General features: G+C 44.6%; 1 protein-coding gene across 2 annotated transcripts; it reads right to left on the reverse strand.

Annotated features, from left to right (window-relative positions):
• Nucleotides 1–1,043: 1,043 nt before the first annotated feature.
• LOC107034700 (uncharacterized) lies at nt 1,044–4,514 on the reverse strand. 2 transcript variants are annotated; one of them, XR_001460227.3, is made up of 3 exons: nt 4,356–4,514; nt 2,456–2,535; nt 1,044–1,762 (listed from the first exon to the last, which is right to left on the reverse strand). XR_001460227.3 is itself a non-coding variant. In XM_072956564.1 (2 exons), the coding sequence occupies exons 1-2, from the start codon at nt 3,001–3,003 to the stop codon at nt 1,753–1,755; spliced, it is 558 nt and encodes a 185-aa protein (XP_072812665.1). In that variant the 5' UTR covers nt 3,004–3,111; the 3' UTR covers nt 1,044–1,752. The 2 variants fall into 2 exon arrangements, 1 of the variants encoding a protein (XP_072812665.1); XM_072956564.1 differs by lacking the exon at nt 4,356–4,514 and having other exon boundaries at nt 2,456–3,111.
• Between the last annotated feature and the right edge of the window lie 17,707 nt (nt 4,515–22,221).

A 22,221-nucleotide genomic window follows, 5' to 3' on the forward strand; every position in this document is an offset into this window, starting at 1 on the left:
CCTTGGACAAATCCTTAACCTCCGGAAGCCCGTTTTCTGGTCGGCGACTGTGTTTTTGACTGCCTTATGGGATTTCTCTCTCAGGGTTTTTGCTATGAAAGCATTTGGAAAAGCATGATACAAAAAGCAATATGTTGGGATTATTCTGATTCTGATCGTTGGTGATTTTTATGATCAGGACTTTAAAAAGTCTGGTCTTGGGACAACAGTCTGGTCTTGAGAGCAGGTGGGGGTGGGGTTGGGGGACAGGTGAGGGAGCTGCTTTGGGAGACTCATGCTTTAAAGCAATTGGGACTCGAGTACATTGCTCTGTTCTCAGCTCCCAGGCTAACGGAGGCCGGGGAGGGCAGGGCCACCACCCAAACTCCCAGGAGCTGCTCAGTTTCTAGAGCTCACTAGTGGAAGGGGAGCACTCCGAAGCTGAGCCGCCACCGGAAATGGAGGTCTTCTCAGGGCTCCTCCCTAATGGCTCAATTTACTGTCCCCACAGGGGTCCAAGCCTTTCTCAACTAGCCAAAGAGATCAGCCATGGAGCGGGGGAGGGAGGTAAAAGCTGCAGATAGGTGAAATGTTTTGAAAGAGCTAGCAGATCTTTGTTCACTTACTGAGCAGTGACTAATGGGTGGGGATGAGTGGGGTTTAGGGTGGCAGGGAGATACGCATTTGCTATAATTGGTGCATATATTGTTTTTCCTTTAAGAGTAACGTAATCATTCTAAATACAAATGCATATCTCAAGTTCTAGGGTTATGAGGACAAGTTACACCGTAGGCTGATGGGAAAACAGCTCTAAAACTTTATGCCAACTTGGATATAGCACCCGACTCTGGTTTTTAATTCCTATCCAGTAACTTTTATTGATCTTCAAAAAAAATGTTTTTTGGATTTACTTTTATTTTTATCTTGTGCCATCTCTCAGGAAAGCTACCTAGAAGTTAACCCCCACCTGTGTAGGATGACTTTTTCTCCAAGTGTTGCTCTGAGCCTGACAGTCCAGGATCAGGAAACAAACTGTCCCCGGCTGCCCCATCTGCCTTGATGATTTGATAGGTATGGCGTTTTTCTTTTTTAAACAATCAGCAAAATAATTTGCACTTCAGAGTCCTTAGTAGGTCTTTTTTTAATTGGACAGTTGCCCATATTAATGGAAATCAAAAGCATCTTACAGTCATTTACTCTCCCAGCACTAGAGTATATCCAACTAGTTTCCTGTTTGGGGTTCCACTATAGTGCTTGTCTGTATGCACATATAAATTTTTACAGAGTTGCAACCACTGCTTTTTTTTTTTGTGGCCCTGGTTATTGGCATCTAGTTTTCCAAGTAATATTGACACACATCTGTTCAAATCAATTGACGCTCCCATCATGACTGACTCATTTGGCGGGAAAAGCAAGTTTACATGCCAATTGGAACAAAGTAGTGTGGGTATAAGGGAGCAGCAGGGAGAAAGGAAGGGTGGGAGAGGGTTATTTCGACTTACAGATCATAAAACATTTTCCAATAACATTTTTAAAGGATGTATAATATTACACTGAGTGATTGATTATATTATACCCCATGTTGTGGGACACTTGGGTGGTTTTTAATACCTAGTGAGTTTAAAATGCATATAAATTACAGGATTTGAGAGATGATTGTGTTTTCTTGAAACAGGAGTCTTCTGTGTCCAGATCCCGGCCAAGGGTGTTGATGTAGTGTTCCTTTGTTGGGGGGAAAAAATCAGTACTGCTAACTGGAGAAGCTGGATACCTTCAAAAAATCCTGTGATTAAAATATTTTAAAATTATGTTCAATTCTAGATTATAAAAGTACCCTATATATCTTGTCCCACAACTTATAGACATGTGGAATTGAAATTTAGAACTTGACTCAACTTTTCCTGGTTTAAGGGCCACATCTGTCTAATAAACTGAATACAATGCTGTGAACACACAGCTTCCTAACAAGTAACATGTGTTGGGGGAAATGAGAGAACAATAGAAAGGTGCCTCCTTGAAGGTGGCAACGTTGGGTCAATTAATCGGCCGACTATAAATTGATTCATTTTACACGAGTCTCCCACACATTATGATGCACATTTAGCAATGTTGAAAAACAATTTGAAAGAATACCTTAGAGAGAGTTGTTAAAGAGAATTTATAGTCTGGAACGAATTGCCATCTTCTTAATTGACACGGAACTCTTTGGCTAAAATATTGCTTTATTCACATTTTTGTCCTTGGAGGAAAATCTAGGCACACTGCAACTTCGATCGTGTGAATAATGGTGCAAGGTGAATGTTTTAAATCAGAAAAGGGCACTATGCAGTCAGAGGGCTGCATGGACGCCCTCAAACTCCAGGCATTTTGGGGTCCCGGGGCCAAGGGCCGCAGTGCATCTGGAAGGCCACACCCCCCAGTCAGGAACCCAGCTCCCGCCCTCTGCCCCTCGCCGTCAGACTGCCCACTCGCTCACCTGGGTCCCGCTGGAGGGAGCCGGATGGTGCTGGCGTGGTCCTCTCGGAGGGTGGGCGCCAGCTGCTGCAGGGCCTCCTTCTGGCTCGAGGGGACCCGTCCAGAGTGAGGAGAAAGGAAGAACGGGAGCTGATGAGAGGCAGGAGGGGAGCCTCGAGGTGCCTCCCCGCACCCCAAGTGCAAAGCCAGCGTGGGTGTGGGAACCTGTTCGCCGTTCGGGTCTCGAGATTGCGGGCCTGAGGGGCCCCAGGCCAGCCGGGAGCCAGCTCTCAACTCTCGGGATCGAGGCTGGGTCGGGGCTGCGGCGGCCAAGTAGAGCCGGCCGACCCCAGGCAGCGGGGTGAAGGCGCCCCCCCCCAGCCCCGGGAGCCCGAGGGTCCGACCCGCCCGCGCCCCGCGCCCGCCGGGGCGCAAGAGTCTGGGAGAGCACGCGTCGGGGTGGCCAGAGCCTGAGTCCCCGCTCTGCACTGCTTGGGACCCTGGGCTCCCTAAGCCCAACCTCACCTGGGGATCCCACTCCTGGTTCCCGACCATTTCAAGGTAGCCCATCCAGATCAGAGGGGTTTTCTTGTATTTGGTTTCTTTTAGGATGACAGTGTGGAAAGGATTCCACACCTCCTATCCTCTTGGTCAATAGTCCTTGACCTGCCGAGGCTCTGGGTCAAGCCAAAAATCTAAAGTGATTTTCACCGGCAGAGACCTCAGCTAGAGAAGGAGCCCTCTCTTATCTAGGCCTGCTGTCACGCTCCTAGCCGACTCCTAGCCGACTCGGGGCCCCCAGTGAGGGATGGAGGTGGCTTTCGAGGTTGACAGACGTGCAGTGCAGCACTAATTAGCAATGATGCCCAGAGTTTTGGAGGGATGATGGTGCTGCCATTTTCTCAGGAACTGTCAAGCCAGCGCCCCGCCAGTGGGGCAATACCTTGTGTGAGGCCCCTGGGCGACAGAAGTGGCCTTGGGGCAGCGCCTCCGGGGTGGAATTCTGGGATAAGATTTGGGGAGATAGGGCAAGAAGCAGCTTGAAACGTAGAGCCTCATTCTGAAGCCACCCCCTCGGGTCCCCGCGCTCCCTGCGGGACTCAGATCTGGCAGGCGGGCGCCTTTCCACACCGCCTGGGATTCACTGCCCCCTGGGATTCACTGGCCGTGGCAAGGCCCAACGCTTCACCGAATCTTGAGGGAAACTCGCCTCAACACAGCTAGGGGGACAGAGGGGAGGGTGTCGAGAAGGGCCAGAAACTTTCATCTTTCCTGGACTCCAACGTTCTTTCCACAAGCAGGATGGGAGCCCTTTACCAGGAGCCCAATAGCGGCCTGGGGACTGGACACAGCGGGTCACCTTCCGGCCTCCCCTTACTCTTTTTCCAATAGCCCACCACCACCACCACTTGGTTGTTGGGGCTTGAATGTAGTCTGTCTTCGTTTTTGTCATGTGGGTGATATTCTAGGTGATCAGGAGGGATTTTTTTTTTTTGCTCGTTTAAATTTTACCCGGGCAGGGAAAGGAGTGCTAAAATATAGTATCTTTTCTGACTATTTACATATTCAAAGACGTGCAAACGGTGGACAGGGCACAAACGTGCCTGGCCCAGTTCTCGCTGCTGGGGCGGACTCTGCAGGCGCTGCACTAGGACTTACCTGGTGGGTGGGCCCGTGCGGGAGTCCCAGCCTTGCCCGGGCAGCAGAAGCAATACTCCAGAGCACCAATCGCCCACTGCAGTACTGTTCCCGCTGCTAGGGCACGGCTGAGTGCGGGGCGCCGCGTCCCTCCTCTGCGCGCAACCCCTACCGCCCCCCAGCCCCCGGGGAGCCGTGGCGCCCTCCCCCGACTATGGCGGTACCTCTTAGGCGGGGAAGGGCGCACAGGGAAGAGGAAGAGACGCAAGCCACTGCCCACCTACCTGCTCCAGAGTTCTCCTTGGCAGCCAGCGCCCCGTAGGAACGCACGTCCAGCAGAACTCCCTCTTCCAACTTCCTCTCGAGGGGGTATAGCAGCGCCTCACGTTTTGAACCGTTTAAAGCACTTCAAAACATGAATTGCTGCTGCATCCCCTCGGAGTTAACGAAGGGGGTTGCTTTGGGGTAGCCTGCAGGTGGAGAAAGACAAAGTGACTGGAAAGGTAGCCCCATCCCACCCCGCCCAATGGTGAAGAATCAAGAAAAACGTCGTTCCAAATCGACCAAGTTTTTGGAACTTCACCGTTCGATTTCCAGGATCGGCAGGCGGAATGAAGAACGTGACTCAATTCCCCTCCCCCTCCCAGAGCATGAATCTTGGGGAAGTGTGGTGGTGAAAAGCAGAGGGGTGAGAGGGAGGAATTAGGGTGGAAAAGAATCTTACGTCTGAAAGTAAGGATAATAAGATAAAATAAATTGAGGCCATTTGGATCACTCTTGCCAGCTTCAAAGTCTTAGTGAAACTTCTTCCTGATACCTGCTATAAATCATAAGTCTCGCTCAATGTCCCCATTTAAAAAAATAACTATAACTTTTCGTTTATTGACTTAAAGATCACTAAAATGTCTCTGGCAGCTTCAGCTGATTTTAACACTTATGATGGCTGGGAAATATAGATCCATCCATACAAGCATCAGATGTCCTCTTTAACTCTCCAGTGTTTCACTCTTAGAGCAAATGTCCTGCTTTAAAGCTTTTTTAAAGGTATTAAAGAATGAGAGAAAACTGTCCCGGGATGAAATATCTGGATGTTTACATATGAAACATTACTCAAACTTATTTATAAATACTTTATAACTTTCAATGTCACCTATCAAAACATAAATCAAAAAGTTTAAATACTCGATGTCAAATCACTCCTTCCTGTCTCAAGCAGTTCCAAAGAAACCCTCGTCCTGAAATGGCCGGCACTGTGCATACTCCTTAATGATTAACTCATTAGATACCACTTTTTCTTTTTTTTTTAAATGGACACACATTAGCAATAAGTTACATGCATCCTTCCCCACACTGTTTAAACGAAAACAGTCAATTAAGCATAGAAGAAAATACCCTGTAACCCTCAATCACAAACCTAAAAGTTAAAACAACAAGACCAGTACAAAACTTGAATGGTTTTGAAAATTAAAATACCTTTTAATACAAGTAACAGACACTCAAACTATCCAGGTCTGCTAAGTGTTTCGGTTCATTTAAAATTTATATCGATTTTTCAAAGCCAGTACAATGGATATTGTGTCCTGTTTATTACTTAAAAAGATGTGCAGAGTATTTAATGAGACTAAGGGCAAAATTCCTAACCCCAGACTGAGATCCAGTGTTACCAAGTGCACTACTTATGTCACCATAAGCTGAATTAGTAATAACTCCACTCCCTAAACTGGGACATACATTTAAGTGTCTCTAAATTCCATCTTGTTTTGGCTATGTTTTTACAAACAACTTTGACTTTTGGGATTAGTGTAGAAAAACGTCCTTGGTTGCCCTTAAAAAGAAAAAAAAAAAGAACATGTTTAGCAAATGCACAGTTATACCTTAAAACTCCACAATCTTCTCCCATTTAAGTATGTTCTACACAAATATGTGAATCATCACATCAGATGTTAAAGTCGCCCCTAATTTAATATTTCCTTACTTGACTACTTAGAAAAACCAAAGTTCATTGGAAATAGCAACGGTGTCAAAGGCGAAGGTCCCTTCCAGATTGCCCTGCAAACTCACTAGAATCGAATTCATTTTGTACTTTTCATTTAATCCCTTTCTTCTCTCCTAGTGACAGTATAACGACTTATATTCCTAAAAAGCCACCTCGCTCCCCTAGTTTATGGATTTCCCCTTAGGCTGAAATTTACTTACGAAAAAAGGTTACAAAGAGGCGTCTTGTCAGTTCAGAAGAGGGTCAGTCGCAGATACAATAGACAAAGAATCAATACTTTCGAGTTGCCCATAGCCCCACCCCTCCCTTCTGAACTGAACTGTGTTTGGCCAAATCATTTAAGAGCCAAAGAATCCGCCTCTTCCTCTGTTCATATTTTACAACGTTTTGTCTTAATTTTTGCAGATGCCTCCCCCCACCACCAAACACAATGTACCTTCCCTCTGCGCATTCGTTGCCAAACTTTCCCAATGTCAAGTTTCCTTCGGGGAAAACTAAGCAACCTTGAAAGTTTTAATTGGGAAAAGACAGTGCAAAATTAATCACACATTTATTTCCAAGACATACTTTACTGCTTGCAAATAAGAGCCACGAAAAGTCCATTTACAGTCTGTCAAAACCGGTTGATCGCGACCCTGGCGAGGCTGACAGGCGGTCACTGCCCCTTACTCAATTTTCTCTCCCTGCCCCTCCATGTTAACTCTTTTCCAGCCCGTTTCCTAAGAATTCTCCCAGCCGCACTCATGTGCTAAAGCAGTTTCAAGGTCTGTTTCGCCCGCACCCCGGCCCCCAAACGTGCTTTACAACCCCAAACCAACACAGAACTTTTTCAGCATTGTCACCAGATTTTTTTTTCATTCTGCCGTAACCAACGCTACTATGGGGAGAAATGCCAGCCAACAAGTCCCTTTTTAAAAAAAATCGCATGTCACCTCTTGATCCACTCGAAAATGGCGCCGAAATCGAAGAACTTCTTAAATTTCATTGTCAGCTATTTGCAAAGGTTTCTGGGATTTTCCTGCGAAGCTGCTCTGCGGCGTCTGAGAGCTAGCGAACAAGCAAGCAAGCAAAAGAGGAAAGAGGGGAAGCGGAGGGGGGGACGACAGACGGACAGCGAGAGAGCGGGGCCCGGGCGGGGAGCAGGGCCGGGACTTGGGGGACGGCGAGGTCGCGGGGCGCGAGGGGCCGGGCACGGAGCCACCGGGACGGAGAGCCGGGGGCCGGGGGCCGGGGTGGCGGCGCGGAGGGCGCGCTTCCGCGCTGGCTGCAGCCGAAGCCCGGAGAGCGGCGTGGCGGAGGCGGAGCGGAGCACGGGGCCGAAGCTGCGAGCACCAAGGGAGGCGAGCGGGGCGGCCGGCGGAGAGCCTCCAGCAGCCGCTCTAGAAAAAGCCGGCTCCGGGGGCGTGGCCACGCGGTGCCCACGCCCCCCTTCCCCGCGCCGCTCCCGGCCCGGGGGCGGAAGGGGGGAGGGGAGGAGGGGAGCGGTGGGGAGGGGGGAGAGTGCAGGCGCTGGACGCCACAACCTTGGCCCGCGGCCGAGAAGGGCCGAGAAGGGCATAGGGCACCCGGTAGAGCCGGTACAGAGCCCACGAGCGGGGTTTCAGGGAGGAAAAAGAATGGGAAATGGCAAAGCCACAGGCACAGGGGAGCGCAGCGCGCACCCAGACCCCTAGGACGGACGCCACTCCGCGCCCACGGGTCCCCTGGCAGTGTCCTCAGAGCCGCCGGGAGGGAGCCAGGTGGCTGAGCGTTGCCCCTCGCGCTGTGCTTGCTGGGGGTGCCTGACTTGGTTGGGAGAGGAAACGGGGGGCCTCGGACCGCGTGAGTGTTAACACTCTCCCCATGCGTTTGAGGCCAGCCTTGCTGGGACTCCCCTGCGCTCGCCAACCTGGCAGGCCCTCGGGAAGAGAGGCCCCGGGGCGGGCCCTGTATGTGCCAGCCGTCCGCTCAGGGGGACAGAGCTCGGAGGGAGGGAACAACTCCGCATGTCCCGGTCCAAGAAGGGGAACTGATTTTAAGACTGACTAGGAAAACAGGAGGGAAACGAGCCTTATTGTGGATGCTAGAGGCTGCTAGGGAAGGAGAGTTAATTGTCTAAGGTGTGAGAATGGTATTAAAGGTAAGTAGGAGGATGCCCTTATACTTAGAAGATGCAGGCTGAAGTGAAGAGATGAAATGTCCCCGTGTCTGCAGTTTTCAAATGATGCAGCTAACGCACTCACACACATCGTGACAGAGAGAGGAAGCAAGTGTTGCAGTGTGTTAAGTTGTTACATCCAGGTGGGGGGTAAACGGACGTTCGTCGTGCCTTTCTTTCGACTTTCCTGCCTATTTGCAAAATGTCATAATAAAATTTTTGTGAGAATCACCTCATAAAGCAGCGCTTGAACGCTAAGAAAATGAATGCGGCTTCTTTCTCTCTCCCTGTCCTGTCCCGCGTGGGACAAATCTGCGAGCACGCAGGGCTCAAACCGAGCGGGGTCTGGACGGGAAGGGCAATGGGTAGCGCTGGCCGGCAGCGGCCACCGCCCCGGGCACGGGACGCAGGCGGGGGTTGGGGGTGGGGGCTCGGGGCAGGTGGGCAGCCAGGCGCACAGCGCGGCGGAGGAGCTGCTGGGCGCGCCGGCCGGGGCAGGGGGCTCCCCGGGCGGCTCGCAGCCATCCGGGTCCGACTCAGACTCGGTCTGCTCTGCGCGGCCCGGCCGCCCCTGCCGCGGACAAGCGAAGAAACCGATGGGCGGCGGGGAGCCGAGCTGCGCGCCTGCCGCCGCCTCCGCGGCCCGGGTTCCCCGCACGCCCCGAGGGAGGCCCGGGCTGTCGCGGCCTGCGCCCTGCGCGTGGCGGGGTGGTGGGGAATCGCGCTTGGCACTGGAAAAAAAAATCAGGTGCCTAAAGAAAATAGCCACCCCCCGACACGAAATCAGTATACAAAAATAAAACCACGGATTCCGCCGAGCTCGAGTTTCTGGAGCTGCTTAACTCTCGCATGCATTTTACTGTGCAGTTTCTGTAAAGCTGATGTAAACCCTTAATTTCTTTGCAAGGGCGATCTCCGCAGACCCAAGGCGTTGCAAGGGCTGCGCGGCCTGTCGCTGGCGTCTGCGGCTGTTCTTTTTTTTTTTTTTTTGGAGGTGGGGGGAGGGAGAGTAGAGTCTTCCAGGGTCTGCAAAACTGTTTTTAAAAATTAACCAAGATTTTACAGAGCAAGATTTGATTTTCAGGAAAGGTTTGAAAACTGCAGGGACTTGTACGGCTTCGGTGGGCGCTGAAAACTTATTTCTAAACGACCATTTCCCTCTGAAAAATCTTCAAAACGCTTCGTGGACAGGGCGGAAAGTTTGTCGGGCTGTCAGACGTGACTGAACAAGCTTCTAAATCCCCAGATAGATCATTTATAAAGCTCCAGTGTCCTTGGGGTGAAAGACTTTTCTGGGCTTTTAAGGCTCGGCTTCGTGGGTAAATTTGCTTGGGTTGATCTAGTTGTACACAAGCATGCATTTCCCTCCCTGGATTAGTAGAAGGGCAGAAGATTCCAGAACTATAAGATAAAAGTCGAGTTTGTGGCACGTCCTCTAAAGAAAAAAAATGCAACAGCTTTATTAAACTCTTTTTGCTACATCAGCAAATTAGAGAGCCAGTTGAATATTGATAAATGCTTTGAGGGTGAGTAATATGGCTACAGGCCGCAGAAAGTAAGGGAGGGCAGGCTAACTATTTACTCAAGTGAACAATTTTCAAATGTTTTTCAAATATGATGTCTCAAGGATTTTCTTAGGTTTTCTTAAGACCTCTGAACCAAACTCTGACTCTGCAAATGGTTTCTCATTTTAGTAGGCCCTTCCCGACCTGACAAAACAGAAATTGCTCTGAGAAGTGCTTAGAAACTCATCCTGACTTTAGGACGGCCACAGCCCAGCAGCCCGGGTGTCAGGGAGGGAACTGCTCCTCAAAATGAAGTGGACACCATTCCCTGTTTTTTGTCATTTCTGAAATTCTGTTTCAAAGCGGGTATTTTCAGGAAAATAGCACATCTTATTTTCTTCCGTGAAACATTCAGAAATTACCTTGCTAAGAAATAATTATCATCAGCCGTGGGAGGAGAGTTTAGCAAAAGCTTTGAAGGCTGTGAAGGCGCAGCTGAGAAAAATAAATTAGCCCTAGACTGGAGATATTCAGCAAGGAAGTTACCCATAACAAGGTATTTGGAATAATTTTTGGGAAGTGTTTTCTGCAAAGTAATTGCGAATAAATCTTTGGAAATAGATCCTAGGGAAAGGACTTGAATTGAAGATTCTTTTTTTAAGCTGTAAACAAAATTTCTAGAACTTAGCATTTTCATTTAAACTAAAAGTGTCTTTTATGATTATTTTTCACGAAGGCCTTGAGTTAGTTAGGGAAACAAGACTTTCCTTATGTTGTAAATATGCAGAAGTCTTCAGAGAGATAAAATCAGGATAGAGTTACAGATTTAACAGAAAGAAAACAACTAGAATTGTGTTATGAAGCTTCTACTGTGTTATTTGTAAAAGCTTTTTTTTTTTAGGGTTCAAGCAAAGGCTAGTAGTGAGCAGTAATAACAGAATAATGCTTGCCCTACTGTCAGACTCAGCAAAAAAGATAGTGCCCTTTGGTAATTTTTGTTTTACTTTATGAAATCAGATATGATAAAAAAATAATTCTTTGCAAAACTTACAACTTTGGAGAAAAATTTCAAATTTTCACTTCTCCCACCCCCATGATCTCACCAGGAAAAAGCAGAATGAATTAGTAAATTTTTCCTTTCTGCCAAAGAGGAGTTTAGTAAGTCTTTGATGGATGTTGCTTTTGATTTCGAAGTCTCTTTTCAAAGACGCAGAATCACTGCCTTCAATGCTGCTGGGATTTCTTCTTTAAACACCGCATGTTTTTCTTGTTGGGTGTGCACTATTATCGTCTTAATTATTCCTGGATTTTTGCCCATGAAATCAAAGACTGTCTCAGATGACAGAAATGATCAGACCTTTGCACAAAGGAAGGCCACAATGAAGGGGCGCAGGGTGGCTTCAGTCTGTACACTGTGCTGGCCCTACGGTGTCACCATCCTATCAGTGGCCATGACTCGCTCTCCTTTGCAGCAGGGGGAACTGACAGAGTAAAGTGTAAAGACCAGGGCATGGAGATGGAAAGCCCATCTCCTGGGTATGAGAATAGGAGTTCAAGTGCAGTCCTAGGCTAGATTTGGTCACTTGCTTTCACCATAAACATTACGATCATCAATTTCTAACCTTACACTTCTAACGCTTTCCTTGAGCCTTATCTAATTATGAAAAAGAAGAAATAAAAACCAAAAACTCCACTATAGATCAATGTCAACATGTCAAGTATAATTGTATTCAGGGAGGCTGAAGTGCGTTTGGACAGTTAGTTGCTCCATTTATATAAATTAAAAAAAAAAAAGCCCCGTAAGTGACCAGCACCAAGGAGGTCCTGTAAGAAGCACAGAGCTGGGCTGAGTCTGAATGACATCACTTTAAGGATCTTGTTAAGTAAAGGGAAATCCCTCCTGGGGGCAAATAATATCTTGCTGGGCAGAGGGAGGAGGAGGGAAGAGGAAATTGAAGGGTGCTAAGGGTGCTATCTGTACTGAAAACCCAGAGGTATTTTCCAAACCATGAAGTACTTTGTTGAAATAGGAAAGGAGGGAAAGTCAATGTGTATAATAGAAGCGTTTACATTAAAGCTGTTAACACCTACCTGTCCAGATCTCATCTCAGCTCTCCTTGTCCCCATAACATAACTGTTTGTATTTTAAAAAATAAGACTTAATAGGTAGAGTTTCTAGGATTGGTGGGAAACGTCATTTCTTTCACCTTCCCTCTCTTAAAATAATTCTTGGGCTTAAAATCAGGTGGTCATTAGCTTAAAATCAGCTAATGACCATGGTGAGCCCTATCCACTGGCAGGAAATGGAGCTGGAGTTCTGGACCCAGTTTTCCATCATAGCTTTTGCTCTAAACCCAGGGCCCAGCAGCTTCCTTTGCTAGGAGTCCCCAGGGAACGCCTAGGCCACAGGCAAAGAAACAAGAAGGAGGCAGAGAGTGAGGGCGGGCAAGGACCAAAGATAGAAAGAAAGAAGGTGAAAGAAGAAAAAGAAAACCAAGTCCTCCCCCGACTTCTACTCTCTGTCTTCTAATTCAAACCCTCAATTTGCCACCATTATGTCATCAAGGCAACCTCCCAGGCTCTCCTCTACTCTCCCAACTGTTTGGCTCCTCTCCCAGTGATCCCCTACATTCTGCTCTGAAAACACAGTTCTGATCACATTAATCCCTGGCACAAAGATCATACAACGAAAAGTATATCATCACACAAGGAAAAGTATAACCCTTGAAGGTGGCCGTTAAGGCCCTCTCCAACCTGCCCCTCTGATTGTACCCCCCCCCCCTCCAGCCACACCGCCTTTATGCTTCCATGCGGGAGATGTTTGTTCTTCTCATTTCCTCATCCCTCAAGCCCCAGCCCATCTCCTCCTTGAAGTCTTCTCTGATGACCTCAGAGTTGGAATTAACCGCATCTGGTTGGTCCCATCCCCGCACATTAATAAAGCTAGTTATTCCTGTCTCCTCCCAGCAGACAGTAAGCTCCTAGAGGGGAGGGACATGCCTGTCTATGGATGTCTTCTCAGCCCTTTGCACAATTACTTGCATCAGTTGGTGTCCAATATATATTTGTCAAATAAATGCATACCTGAGAAGAGAAAGAGGCAGGAAGAAGTCAAGTTGTGTCACTGGTGAAGATCATGGCCAATATCCTCAACAGTTGGCTTAGGTGCCCTTTGGTGCCCTTGGTGCCAAGGGTTGTCTAATCCAAAGCTAACTGGCTTAACAAGTCAGTCTCGGACTGATGTTTGAAACATCCCTGTTAATAATATGGAATTAATTTACTTCAAAATTAGCTACTCAGCAGTATAAAACCTCTTATGAAAAACTATCACCTTCATCTTATAGTTTTAAGTTTCAAGCTCTTCCTTGAAGGGAAGGTGAAATTTGGATGAAACAGGGGAAGCAGTATGTTCTGAGACCCGGAGAGAAGGAAGAGTTACAAGGAGACAGACTCAGCCAGATAGAAGCTATCTATTTAGGAATTAGTTGGAGACTAAGCTGGACAAATAAGGTCCATCCACTCTAGTACAAATAGAATATGGGGGGTATGGAAGTAGGCAGAGGAGTCTTGACTTTAGTTACGGGATGGTGGGGCGTGATGTAATGAAAACAGTGTCTGCAACAGATTCACTTGGCTTACATGGTAACTACAAATACCAACTATGATAAACCTATGGCGATCTGAACCATTGGAATATCCTATTCTCCATGCACAAGAGTGAGTTTTCTCATTTTCTTTGAAAAGATGGAAAAATACTGCTTCACGTACGCCTACTGTGTATCAGGCGATGTACTAGACTTTTTTTTTTCCAGCGGCTACTCTCTCTCTCCCACACCTGCACAAGCCCCCACCAAAATATCCCCCACCCCCGACTAGGAGTTGACTGGCCTTTGAAGTGAATCAGTTTCCTGTTACGTTACTCATAAAAATATGTTTTAAAATATCCAGCAAAAAATTCATCAAAAGAATCCAGAAATTTAACATCATGTGCTGATTTGATGGAACAGAGGAATGGAAATACACACCTTCTGGACTGAGGCTAACCGTTTTGGGGTGATGGCAAAGCTTCAAACTGGAGAATGTTATTTTTCATGGGCAGCTTAAAAAATTGTCATGAAATATTTTCAAGAAGTTAAAACAACATTGAAAGCAACTTGGGCAACTTAAATATTCACTGTAATTGCTGTAACCCAAATATCCCAACATATTTAGAGCTTAGGTGCATCTGAATATAATCAGAAGAGTGTGATTTCTCTAAACCTTAGTGGAACAAAAATTAAGCAGATGAAATATGAAATGAAGAGAAGAATTAATTTGTAGTTTGGATCATAAAAAAGCCAGATTTTTGAACAGATTATTTTATTTTGATTGCAGGCTGTAAATTATTACAGGGAGTTGGTGTTGGAATGACACTGAGTCTTACTTTTGGGTCAATTTGTTCCCAACTTGACCCACCCTTGGTAGTGGGGAGGGCTGGGATTTCTCTAACCCCAAAGAAACCAGTCTCACTACGGCTTTAGGACCTCTCTCTCCTCTCCTCCCACTGGCTTTCTTTTACTATGTTGTCATGTAAACACAGCTTAGGAAACAGACTACATATTCTATGGGCATTACTTGGAAAATAAACTTTTAAAGATGTGTGCGTATTTAAGTTGTAGACTTACAACTCAAAAGAATTCTTGATAGAGAGAAATAGGTATTTGGCTAAAAGTCAAAAATTTTGAAGTAACTTTAAAAGGTGAATAATTTACATTAGCATGGTGTTTATATAATAGGGTGTGTGTGACAAAGTTAAAATAACATTGAAAATAACTTGAGCCATTTAAATATTCCTCCTGGTAACTGTAGACTATAAGTGCCTTCAAATGGGAACAGTACAGTTCTAGACAGCTGGCAGGGATTTTTTTTTTAATGTTCCTTTACATTTGAAAACTGGTATCAGCATTTACTTCTCTGACTCAGAGCAATTTCCCCTCGCCTGTCACAGAACATCTACAAGTGAACGCTGCAGAGCCAGGCAGGGAAGGGCAGCCTGTCATTTCACTTCAGGAAGCCTGTGTTTTTAAAATTAATTAATTAATTAATTAATTTTTGGATATGTCTATTTCTTTAAAATTTTTTTTACTTTATTTAAAAAAATTTGGGGAGGTAATTAGGTTGATTGATTGATTAATTAATTAATTAATTAGAGATACTGGGGATTGAACCCAGGACCTCGTGTATGCTAAGCATGCCTCTACCACTGAGCTATATCCTCCCCACAAAACCTGTTTATGAACCGTACTGCAGTCCCCCATCTACTCAGACCCTGCTACCCGCCTCAGCTCCTGCTGTTGAATAATTCTGTGAGCTACTTTGACTTCACGCGTTACCCTTCAGATAAGTTACAGGAATGTCACCAATGGCCAAGCCAGATGGTTGTGGATTGGGTATAAACAAAGCAAAAAAAACGGAAGTAGAAAGTGATGAGGCCAGAAAGAGAAAGAAAAATACCATATGATATCACTCACATGTGGAATGTAAAAAAAAAAGAAAAAAAAGAGAAAAATGACACTATGAACTCATCTACAAAACAGAAACAGACTCCTAGACATAGTAAACAATCTTATGGTTACTGGGGAAAGGGGGTGGGAAGGGATAAATTTGGCAGTTTGAGATTTACAAATGTTAGCCACTATATGTAAAAATAGATTTAAAAAAGTTTCTTCTGTGTGGCACAGGAAGCTATGTTCAACATCTTGTAGTAACCTTTAATGAAAAAGAATATGACAACGAATATATGCATGTATATACATGACCGGGACACTGTGCTGTACACCAGAAATCAACACATTGTAACTGACTGTACTTCAAAATAATTAATTAATTAATTTTTAAAAAAGAACGTGATGGGAAGCATTGTGTTAGTATTAATATACATATAAATCAATGCTCAAAAGCCCCAGCCTCTTTTTTAAAAATTTATTTTATTTTTTTTAATTGAAGTCTAGTCAGTTTACAATGTTGTGTCAACTTCTGGTGTACAGCACAATGCTTCAGTTGTACGTATACACACATATATTCCTTTTCATATTCTTTTTCATGACAGGTTACTACAAGATATTGAATATAGTTCCCTGTGCTATACAGTAGAAACTAGTTGTTTATCTACTTTATGTATAGTAAGGCCCCTGCCTCTTGCTTTTGAAGCTGGATAATAATGCCACATATTTATACATACAAGAACATACATACATGCACACGGATAGACACAGATTTCCCCTACCTCCTCACCTCGACTCTGAGGTACATTAGGAGATTGTTGGCCAGATCTAAATTACAGTACGTTAGAGGATTGTTGAGTTTATATTATCACTAATACAGGTAACATTAGAAACAACATTAGCACCTCTACCCAGTATTATCATTTATATTGTTTGATTTGCCTTTTACACTTGCTCTCTTTGGCTTTAAATGTCTTTATCAATGTCTTCTTAGAAAAATAAATGGAAGCTTCCTCTGGAATACTTTTCACCAGTCAGTCAGCCAGTCCTGTAATTTCCAGCTGGTAGGACTTCTTTTCCCCAGAGAAGGAAAATAGAATGGACTGAGGCAAGTGTATGGCAGTGACATATCATGTTTTTTCCCATCCAGTCTGTGTCCTGCCATTAACTGTACTTAACTCAGATACATTTAAGAATGTTGTGTTTGTGGAGTTGGCCAGTATGATCAGATTGGAAGTCTTTACTATGACAGTCCCCAGTGATCCCGCCTCTTGGTGCTCCCACCCTGGGTAATCCCCTCCCCTTGTGTGTGGGCTGGACCTAGAGTCTCACTTCTCTAACAAGTAGAACATGGCAGAATGATGAGATGTCACTTCTGAGACTGGGTTCCCAAAAGCCTGTGGCGTCTAACTTGGACTCTCTCCCTTCCCTCCTTCTCTTCTCCCCTCCCCTCTTTCTATCATCATTGTCGTCTCCGTCTTCCACGCCATGAGGACACTCAGATTGAAGGCCCACAGAAAGGAGCTGAAGCCTCCTGCCAACAGCGCCTTGAGCCTTGAGATGCCAGCAGGCGCACTGGCAACTTGACAACCGCATCTCCTCAGAGACCCTGAGCCAGGGGCACCCAGCTACATGGTGCCCAGGTTCCCGACCTGCAGAAACTGTGAGGGAATAAATGATTGTTGTTTGAGGGAAATTTGTCATTCAGCAATAGGTAACCAATACAGAAGGGCTTGTAACTGTCTAACCAGCGTAAGTTTGTAAGCTGAAATCTCACCAAATCATTTCTTTTCTTCTGAAGAAGTTGTAGAAAACCCCAAGACTGAAAGCCTCTCTCTCCCTCTCCTTCTCCCTTTCTTCTCTTTCCCTCTTTTTTGAGAATAAACAGCTATAATTACAAATTAAACAGGATATGATAGAGATCAATCATAAGGATTGACACTAGATTAAAAGAAAAGAGAAAAAAAGAATTAAAGGATGTTACTGTGAAAGTTAGCCTTCCCTTTATAACAAACACTTGTTCCTTGATAATGTATTTCTTATAAACAGAGTGTGTGTGCCTGTGTGTGTGAGAGAGAGAGAGAGAGAGAAAAGAGAGAGGGAGAGAGTGAGCAAGAGCAAGAGAAACACTGTGTTTAGTTTTTAAAACATCTGGTTTGCTATTTTCAGGGTATAGGAATAAAAACTTAAATGTTACTTTGAACCTCTTTTATCAGTGAAAAATCTCATTATGGCTCTAATTTTTAAATATTTGACAAGCAATTATCATAAACAAATGGTTTCAGACATTTTTGGCTTTCCCAGAGATGGAAAGAAAGGTGAAAATGCCAATTTCTTTTGAGGGCAGCAAAGCATTTCTTATTATTATCACAAATATGATTAACACGATGTGGTTGATCTTTGTAAATCATGTCATTTTAAAAATGGAATGAGCATTATCACAATAAAGGAAGAAAATACTCTTTCAGAATGACATTTCAAAAGGTAAATAAATTAGCAAACTCAAAATGCAGTTTTCTCTTAAAGCATTTTTATTTTCCCATCTTTCAAATGGTTCCTATGCTTATGAACTCGCAGGCCCTCTGTCAGTACCAGTCAGTCAGTCAGTGGGGGCATGAGTCCCACTGAGTACCTTCAAGTCCTATAGAAGAGAAAGGCAGAACAAAGAAGCAAACAAATAGGAGAGGGTCTCCCATGCTCAAGAAGCACACCATCAAGTGGAGAAGCTCAAACGCTGAGCGGAAATGGTTGAAGTACACTTTTGCTAAGTACTGGCACGTCCAAGTTAACAAGTGCCAATTACTGCCAATTTTTGAAAAATTATGCCTAATCACACTGAGACGTTCACCCAGGCAAAATATGATTCTCGACCACAATATTGCTTTGCATCTTTGTTCTTGCTGTTTCCTTTGCCTAGAATGCCCTTGCCTTCCATCTTCACCTGATGAAATTCTTTCTCTCATTTAAGATCTGGTTCAAAGGCTCCCAATTCTATGATGCTTGGGCTTACTGCATCCTGACTCATCTGAGGCCCTGGAAAACGTAGCCCGCCTAGCTCTCCTCCCTAGAATCCCATGAGTCATACTTTTCCCTCCACACATTGATCACTTCTCTTCTGTCTCCTTTGTCTTCTTTGTTTCCTAACTGGGCCTCGAAGAGTGAGTCTTAGAGAATTCTGGTTCTCTGATCCTAATTGCCTGTATTTGTGTCATTTCCCCAAGACTTTATCTCCCAATAATTACCTCTTATACCCCTTACTTGAGCTCCAGCTCAAGGAATCTCTATTTCTTGAGCTAATTCCTGGACACATCCACTTGGATGTCACCATCATCTCAAACTCAACATGTCCAATCTGGGCTCATCTACACCCCTATCCTCTACCCTCATTCCAATTTCCTTCCTTAAATACAGAACTTACCATGTCTTCTGAGCTTCTAGTGCTCTAAATGGCGACATCTTCTTTGATTCAATTTCTTCTTTTCCATCTATATCCAGTCAGACAGATCAGGACTTAGCTCCACCCTTATCTGTCCTCTCTGCTCCAGGGCCTGGAGTTTTTCCCACCTCAAACTTGCCTGCACAACTCAGTGTATGTCTTGATCAGGAATGGGGCTTATATAGACACGTAATTGTTTTATAGATAAAAATGAATGAAGTCTTGTTCTTCTTCACTTGAAATAGTTCTCATTTTCACCTCTTCCAACACTTCTACTTCTCCCCCCATCTGCTTCTCTCATCTCCTCTCCCCTAGGTTAGGGCACCACCGCACTAAGGGTCCTCCCATGAACAGTGCCCTTCACCGCCCTGCCCCAGTGCTTATGCTCACAAAGAATGCTCATTTTCCTCTTCTCTGCTTAGCCAGCTCCTCCTCATCTTCTAAGAGTGAGGTCATTACCCACCTCTACCAGGAAATCTTCCTAGCTCTTCCATCCCAACTGGTAGCTTCTCTTCTCTGGAAGAGAGTCTTTAGTATAGAGGGGGAAGTGGACTTTGGACCTAGTCCAATCTGGGTTTGAATCCCAGTGATGTTATGTATTAACCATATGACCTCAGTTTCTCTGAGCCTCAGATTCCTTACCTAATAAACAAAAAAAATTTTTATCTTGCAGAGCTATTGTGAGGATTAAATAAGATCATGTACAGAATATGTCCGGCACATGGTAACAACTCTTATTACCATGTAGGTCTTGAATCTCCTCCAAGGCTGATACATTGCACGACCCCAGGGGGTGTCTCCATGAATATTGCCCCTTACAGTTGTGAAGTGCACAACTTTCCCATGGTAGTCCAAGACTGATATGTCTAATATTGATTGTTAGCGAAGTTATTTGAGTGTCTAATAGTCCATAAGCTTCTGAAGGGAGGATGGGGAAGGGAAGTGCTCGTTCTCTTGCACATAGTCTTGTTCAGTGCTACTTGTCCAGCGCCATCTCTAACCACCATCAACTGCCCCCCACCCCAACTGTATTGGACTAAACTACTTGTGGTTTCTCTGATGGCCGCAGCCCAGATCCTCATGTCTTTGAACACGCCCATTATCTGGGCTAGAATAGTCTCCAGCTCCCTAGGCTTCTTTATTTGTCTCCTCCTGATGAGACCATGTTAGTCTTCCTTGTTCACCATTGGCATGCTCAGCATCTGACAATGCCTGGAATATAAGATGAGCTCAATAAATGTTTGTTGAATGTATACACTGTTTTCAGGGGTTATTACCTAGTTTTCCTCAAGAAGGGGCAGGATATTTTTAAATGAACAGCTGTGTCTCTTTAACTACCATGACTGTGATAGACTGGATGTTTGTACTTCCCACACCAACTCATATATTACAGTTCTAACCTGCAGGGTGATGGTATTAAGAGGTGGGGCCCTTGGGAGGTGATTAGGTCATGAGGGTGGAGCTCTCATGAGTGGGGTTAATGACCTTATAAAAGAGACCCAGAGAGCTCTCTTGCTTTCTTTCCATTGTGTGAGGACACATCAGGACATAGCAGTGTGCAACTGGGCAGACTCACCATAACCTGGCCATAATGGCACCCTAATCTAAAATTTCTAGTCCTCAGAAGTATTAGAAATAAATTTCTGTTGTTTACTATTTACGATAGCCAAGACGTGGAAACAACCCAAATGTCCATCAACAGATGACTGGATAAAGAAGATATCATACACACACACACACACACACACACACACACACACACACACACACACACTGGAATGCTACTCAGCCATAAAAAAGAATAGAAGAATGCCATTTTCGGCAACATGGATGGACCTGGAGATTTCCATTCTAAGTGAAGCAAACCAGAAAGAGAAAGAAAAATACCATGTGATATCACTCATATATCAAATGTTTAAAAATGTCAGAAATGAACTCCTTTACAAAACAGACAGACTCACAGACATAGAAAACAAGCTTATGGTTACCAGGAAGAAAAGGCAGGGGAGGGGGTAAATTGGGAATTCAGGATTGGCAGATACAAACTACTATATATAAAATAGATAAACAACAAGGTTTATCTACTTGCTACTGTACAGCACAAGGAACTCTATTCAACATCTTGTAATAACCCATAATGAAAAAGAATGTGAAAAAGAATACATACAACTGAATCACTATGCTGTATACCAGAAATTAACACAACACTGTAAATTGACTATACTTCATTTAAAAAATTTAAAATTAAAAAACTATTAAACATATAGCATAATACCACCAAAAAAATTAAATAATTCCAAATTCCACTAAAAAATTCTTTTCTGTTGTTTATAAGAACCCTCGTCTATGGAGCTTTGCTACAGGAGGCCTAATGGAGTGAGACAATGGCTAAATGTACATACATCCACTAAAACTCTTCGTGTATGTTATTGTGTACATTGCGCTAACACTGTCTGCTTCCTAATAAATGTGTGGCTTTTGGCAAGTTTCTTAATCATCCTGTGACTCACTTTCCTTATTTGTAAAATGGATATAATAAGAGCATTTCTCTCAGGGTTGTAGTGGGGGTTGAGTGAGATGCTTCTACTGTTCTGGGGTTTTCTTTCTCAGATCATCCCAGGGCTGGCTCCTTTTTCACATTCAAAATTCGGTTCAAATGAATTCCCAGAAGCCTTCCTGACTGCTCTGACTCCTTCTCCAGTTTCTCTCATATCATCACCTTGTTTTAAGTTCCTCATGGCATTTGTCGCTATCTGATTTTCTCTTTGTGTAATTATTTATTTGTTCACTAGCTGTGTGACCTTAATTTCTCTCAACCTCAGTTCCTAGTCACTGCCATATCCTCAGTGCTTAGAATGATGCCTGGAACATAGTAGCACTCAGTGAATATTTGTCAAATAAACTTACCTTCCCTTCCAAGTTTTTGAGAAAGCTAATGGATAGCCAAATTGAGGTGAGATTTTTCTGGTCACATAAGTTGGGGAACAAAACTCTTTTCGAAGTACTTTCAGTCCATGACTAAAGTATAAGATCCAGCCCCTGACCTCAGGAGCTTACCATCTAGTTGGTGGGATGTGAGTTGAGTGATTCTTAGAACCGCTGGTGGTTTATGAATCACTAATTCAAACTATGCCTTCCATGGATGAAAAGTGATACACAAAAGTGATAGGTCAAGCTAACAAACTATATAGCTAAGTGCTAAGTTGAATTGTATAGCATCTAAGGGACATGGGGATACAGACGGAGGGATTCAGTTGGGGGACCTTCAATGAGACAGAAGTCATCCCAGAGAGAAGGGACCAGGCGCTAACATTAGTAAAGCACTTAGAATAGTGTGTGGCCCATAGTAGAAGCTATGTATGCGTTTATGAAGTAAAAACACCCTGCTGAGATTTTTACGCCATCAGAATTTTATTTTTGTTCTTAAAAAAGATTCAAAAGTATAAAAAAGCTTTATTCATGAAATGACCACGAGCTGCTCTTTCTCAAAAGCACTCATAAGAGGGCTACAAGAGCACTTATTTGCCTGATATTAGTCAATATTACATGCCAGTTTTAGAAAGAGCAGTTACAGGAGACCCGAAACCTAGGGA

The sequence above is a fragment of the Vicugna pacos genome, chromosome X (assembly GCF_048564905.1).
Source record: "Vicugna pacos chromosome X, VicPac4, whole genome shotgun sequence".
Taxonomy (NCBI): domain Eukaryota; kingdom Metazoa; phylum Chordata; class Mammalia; order Artiodactyla; family Camelidae; genus Vicugna; species Vicugna pacos.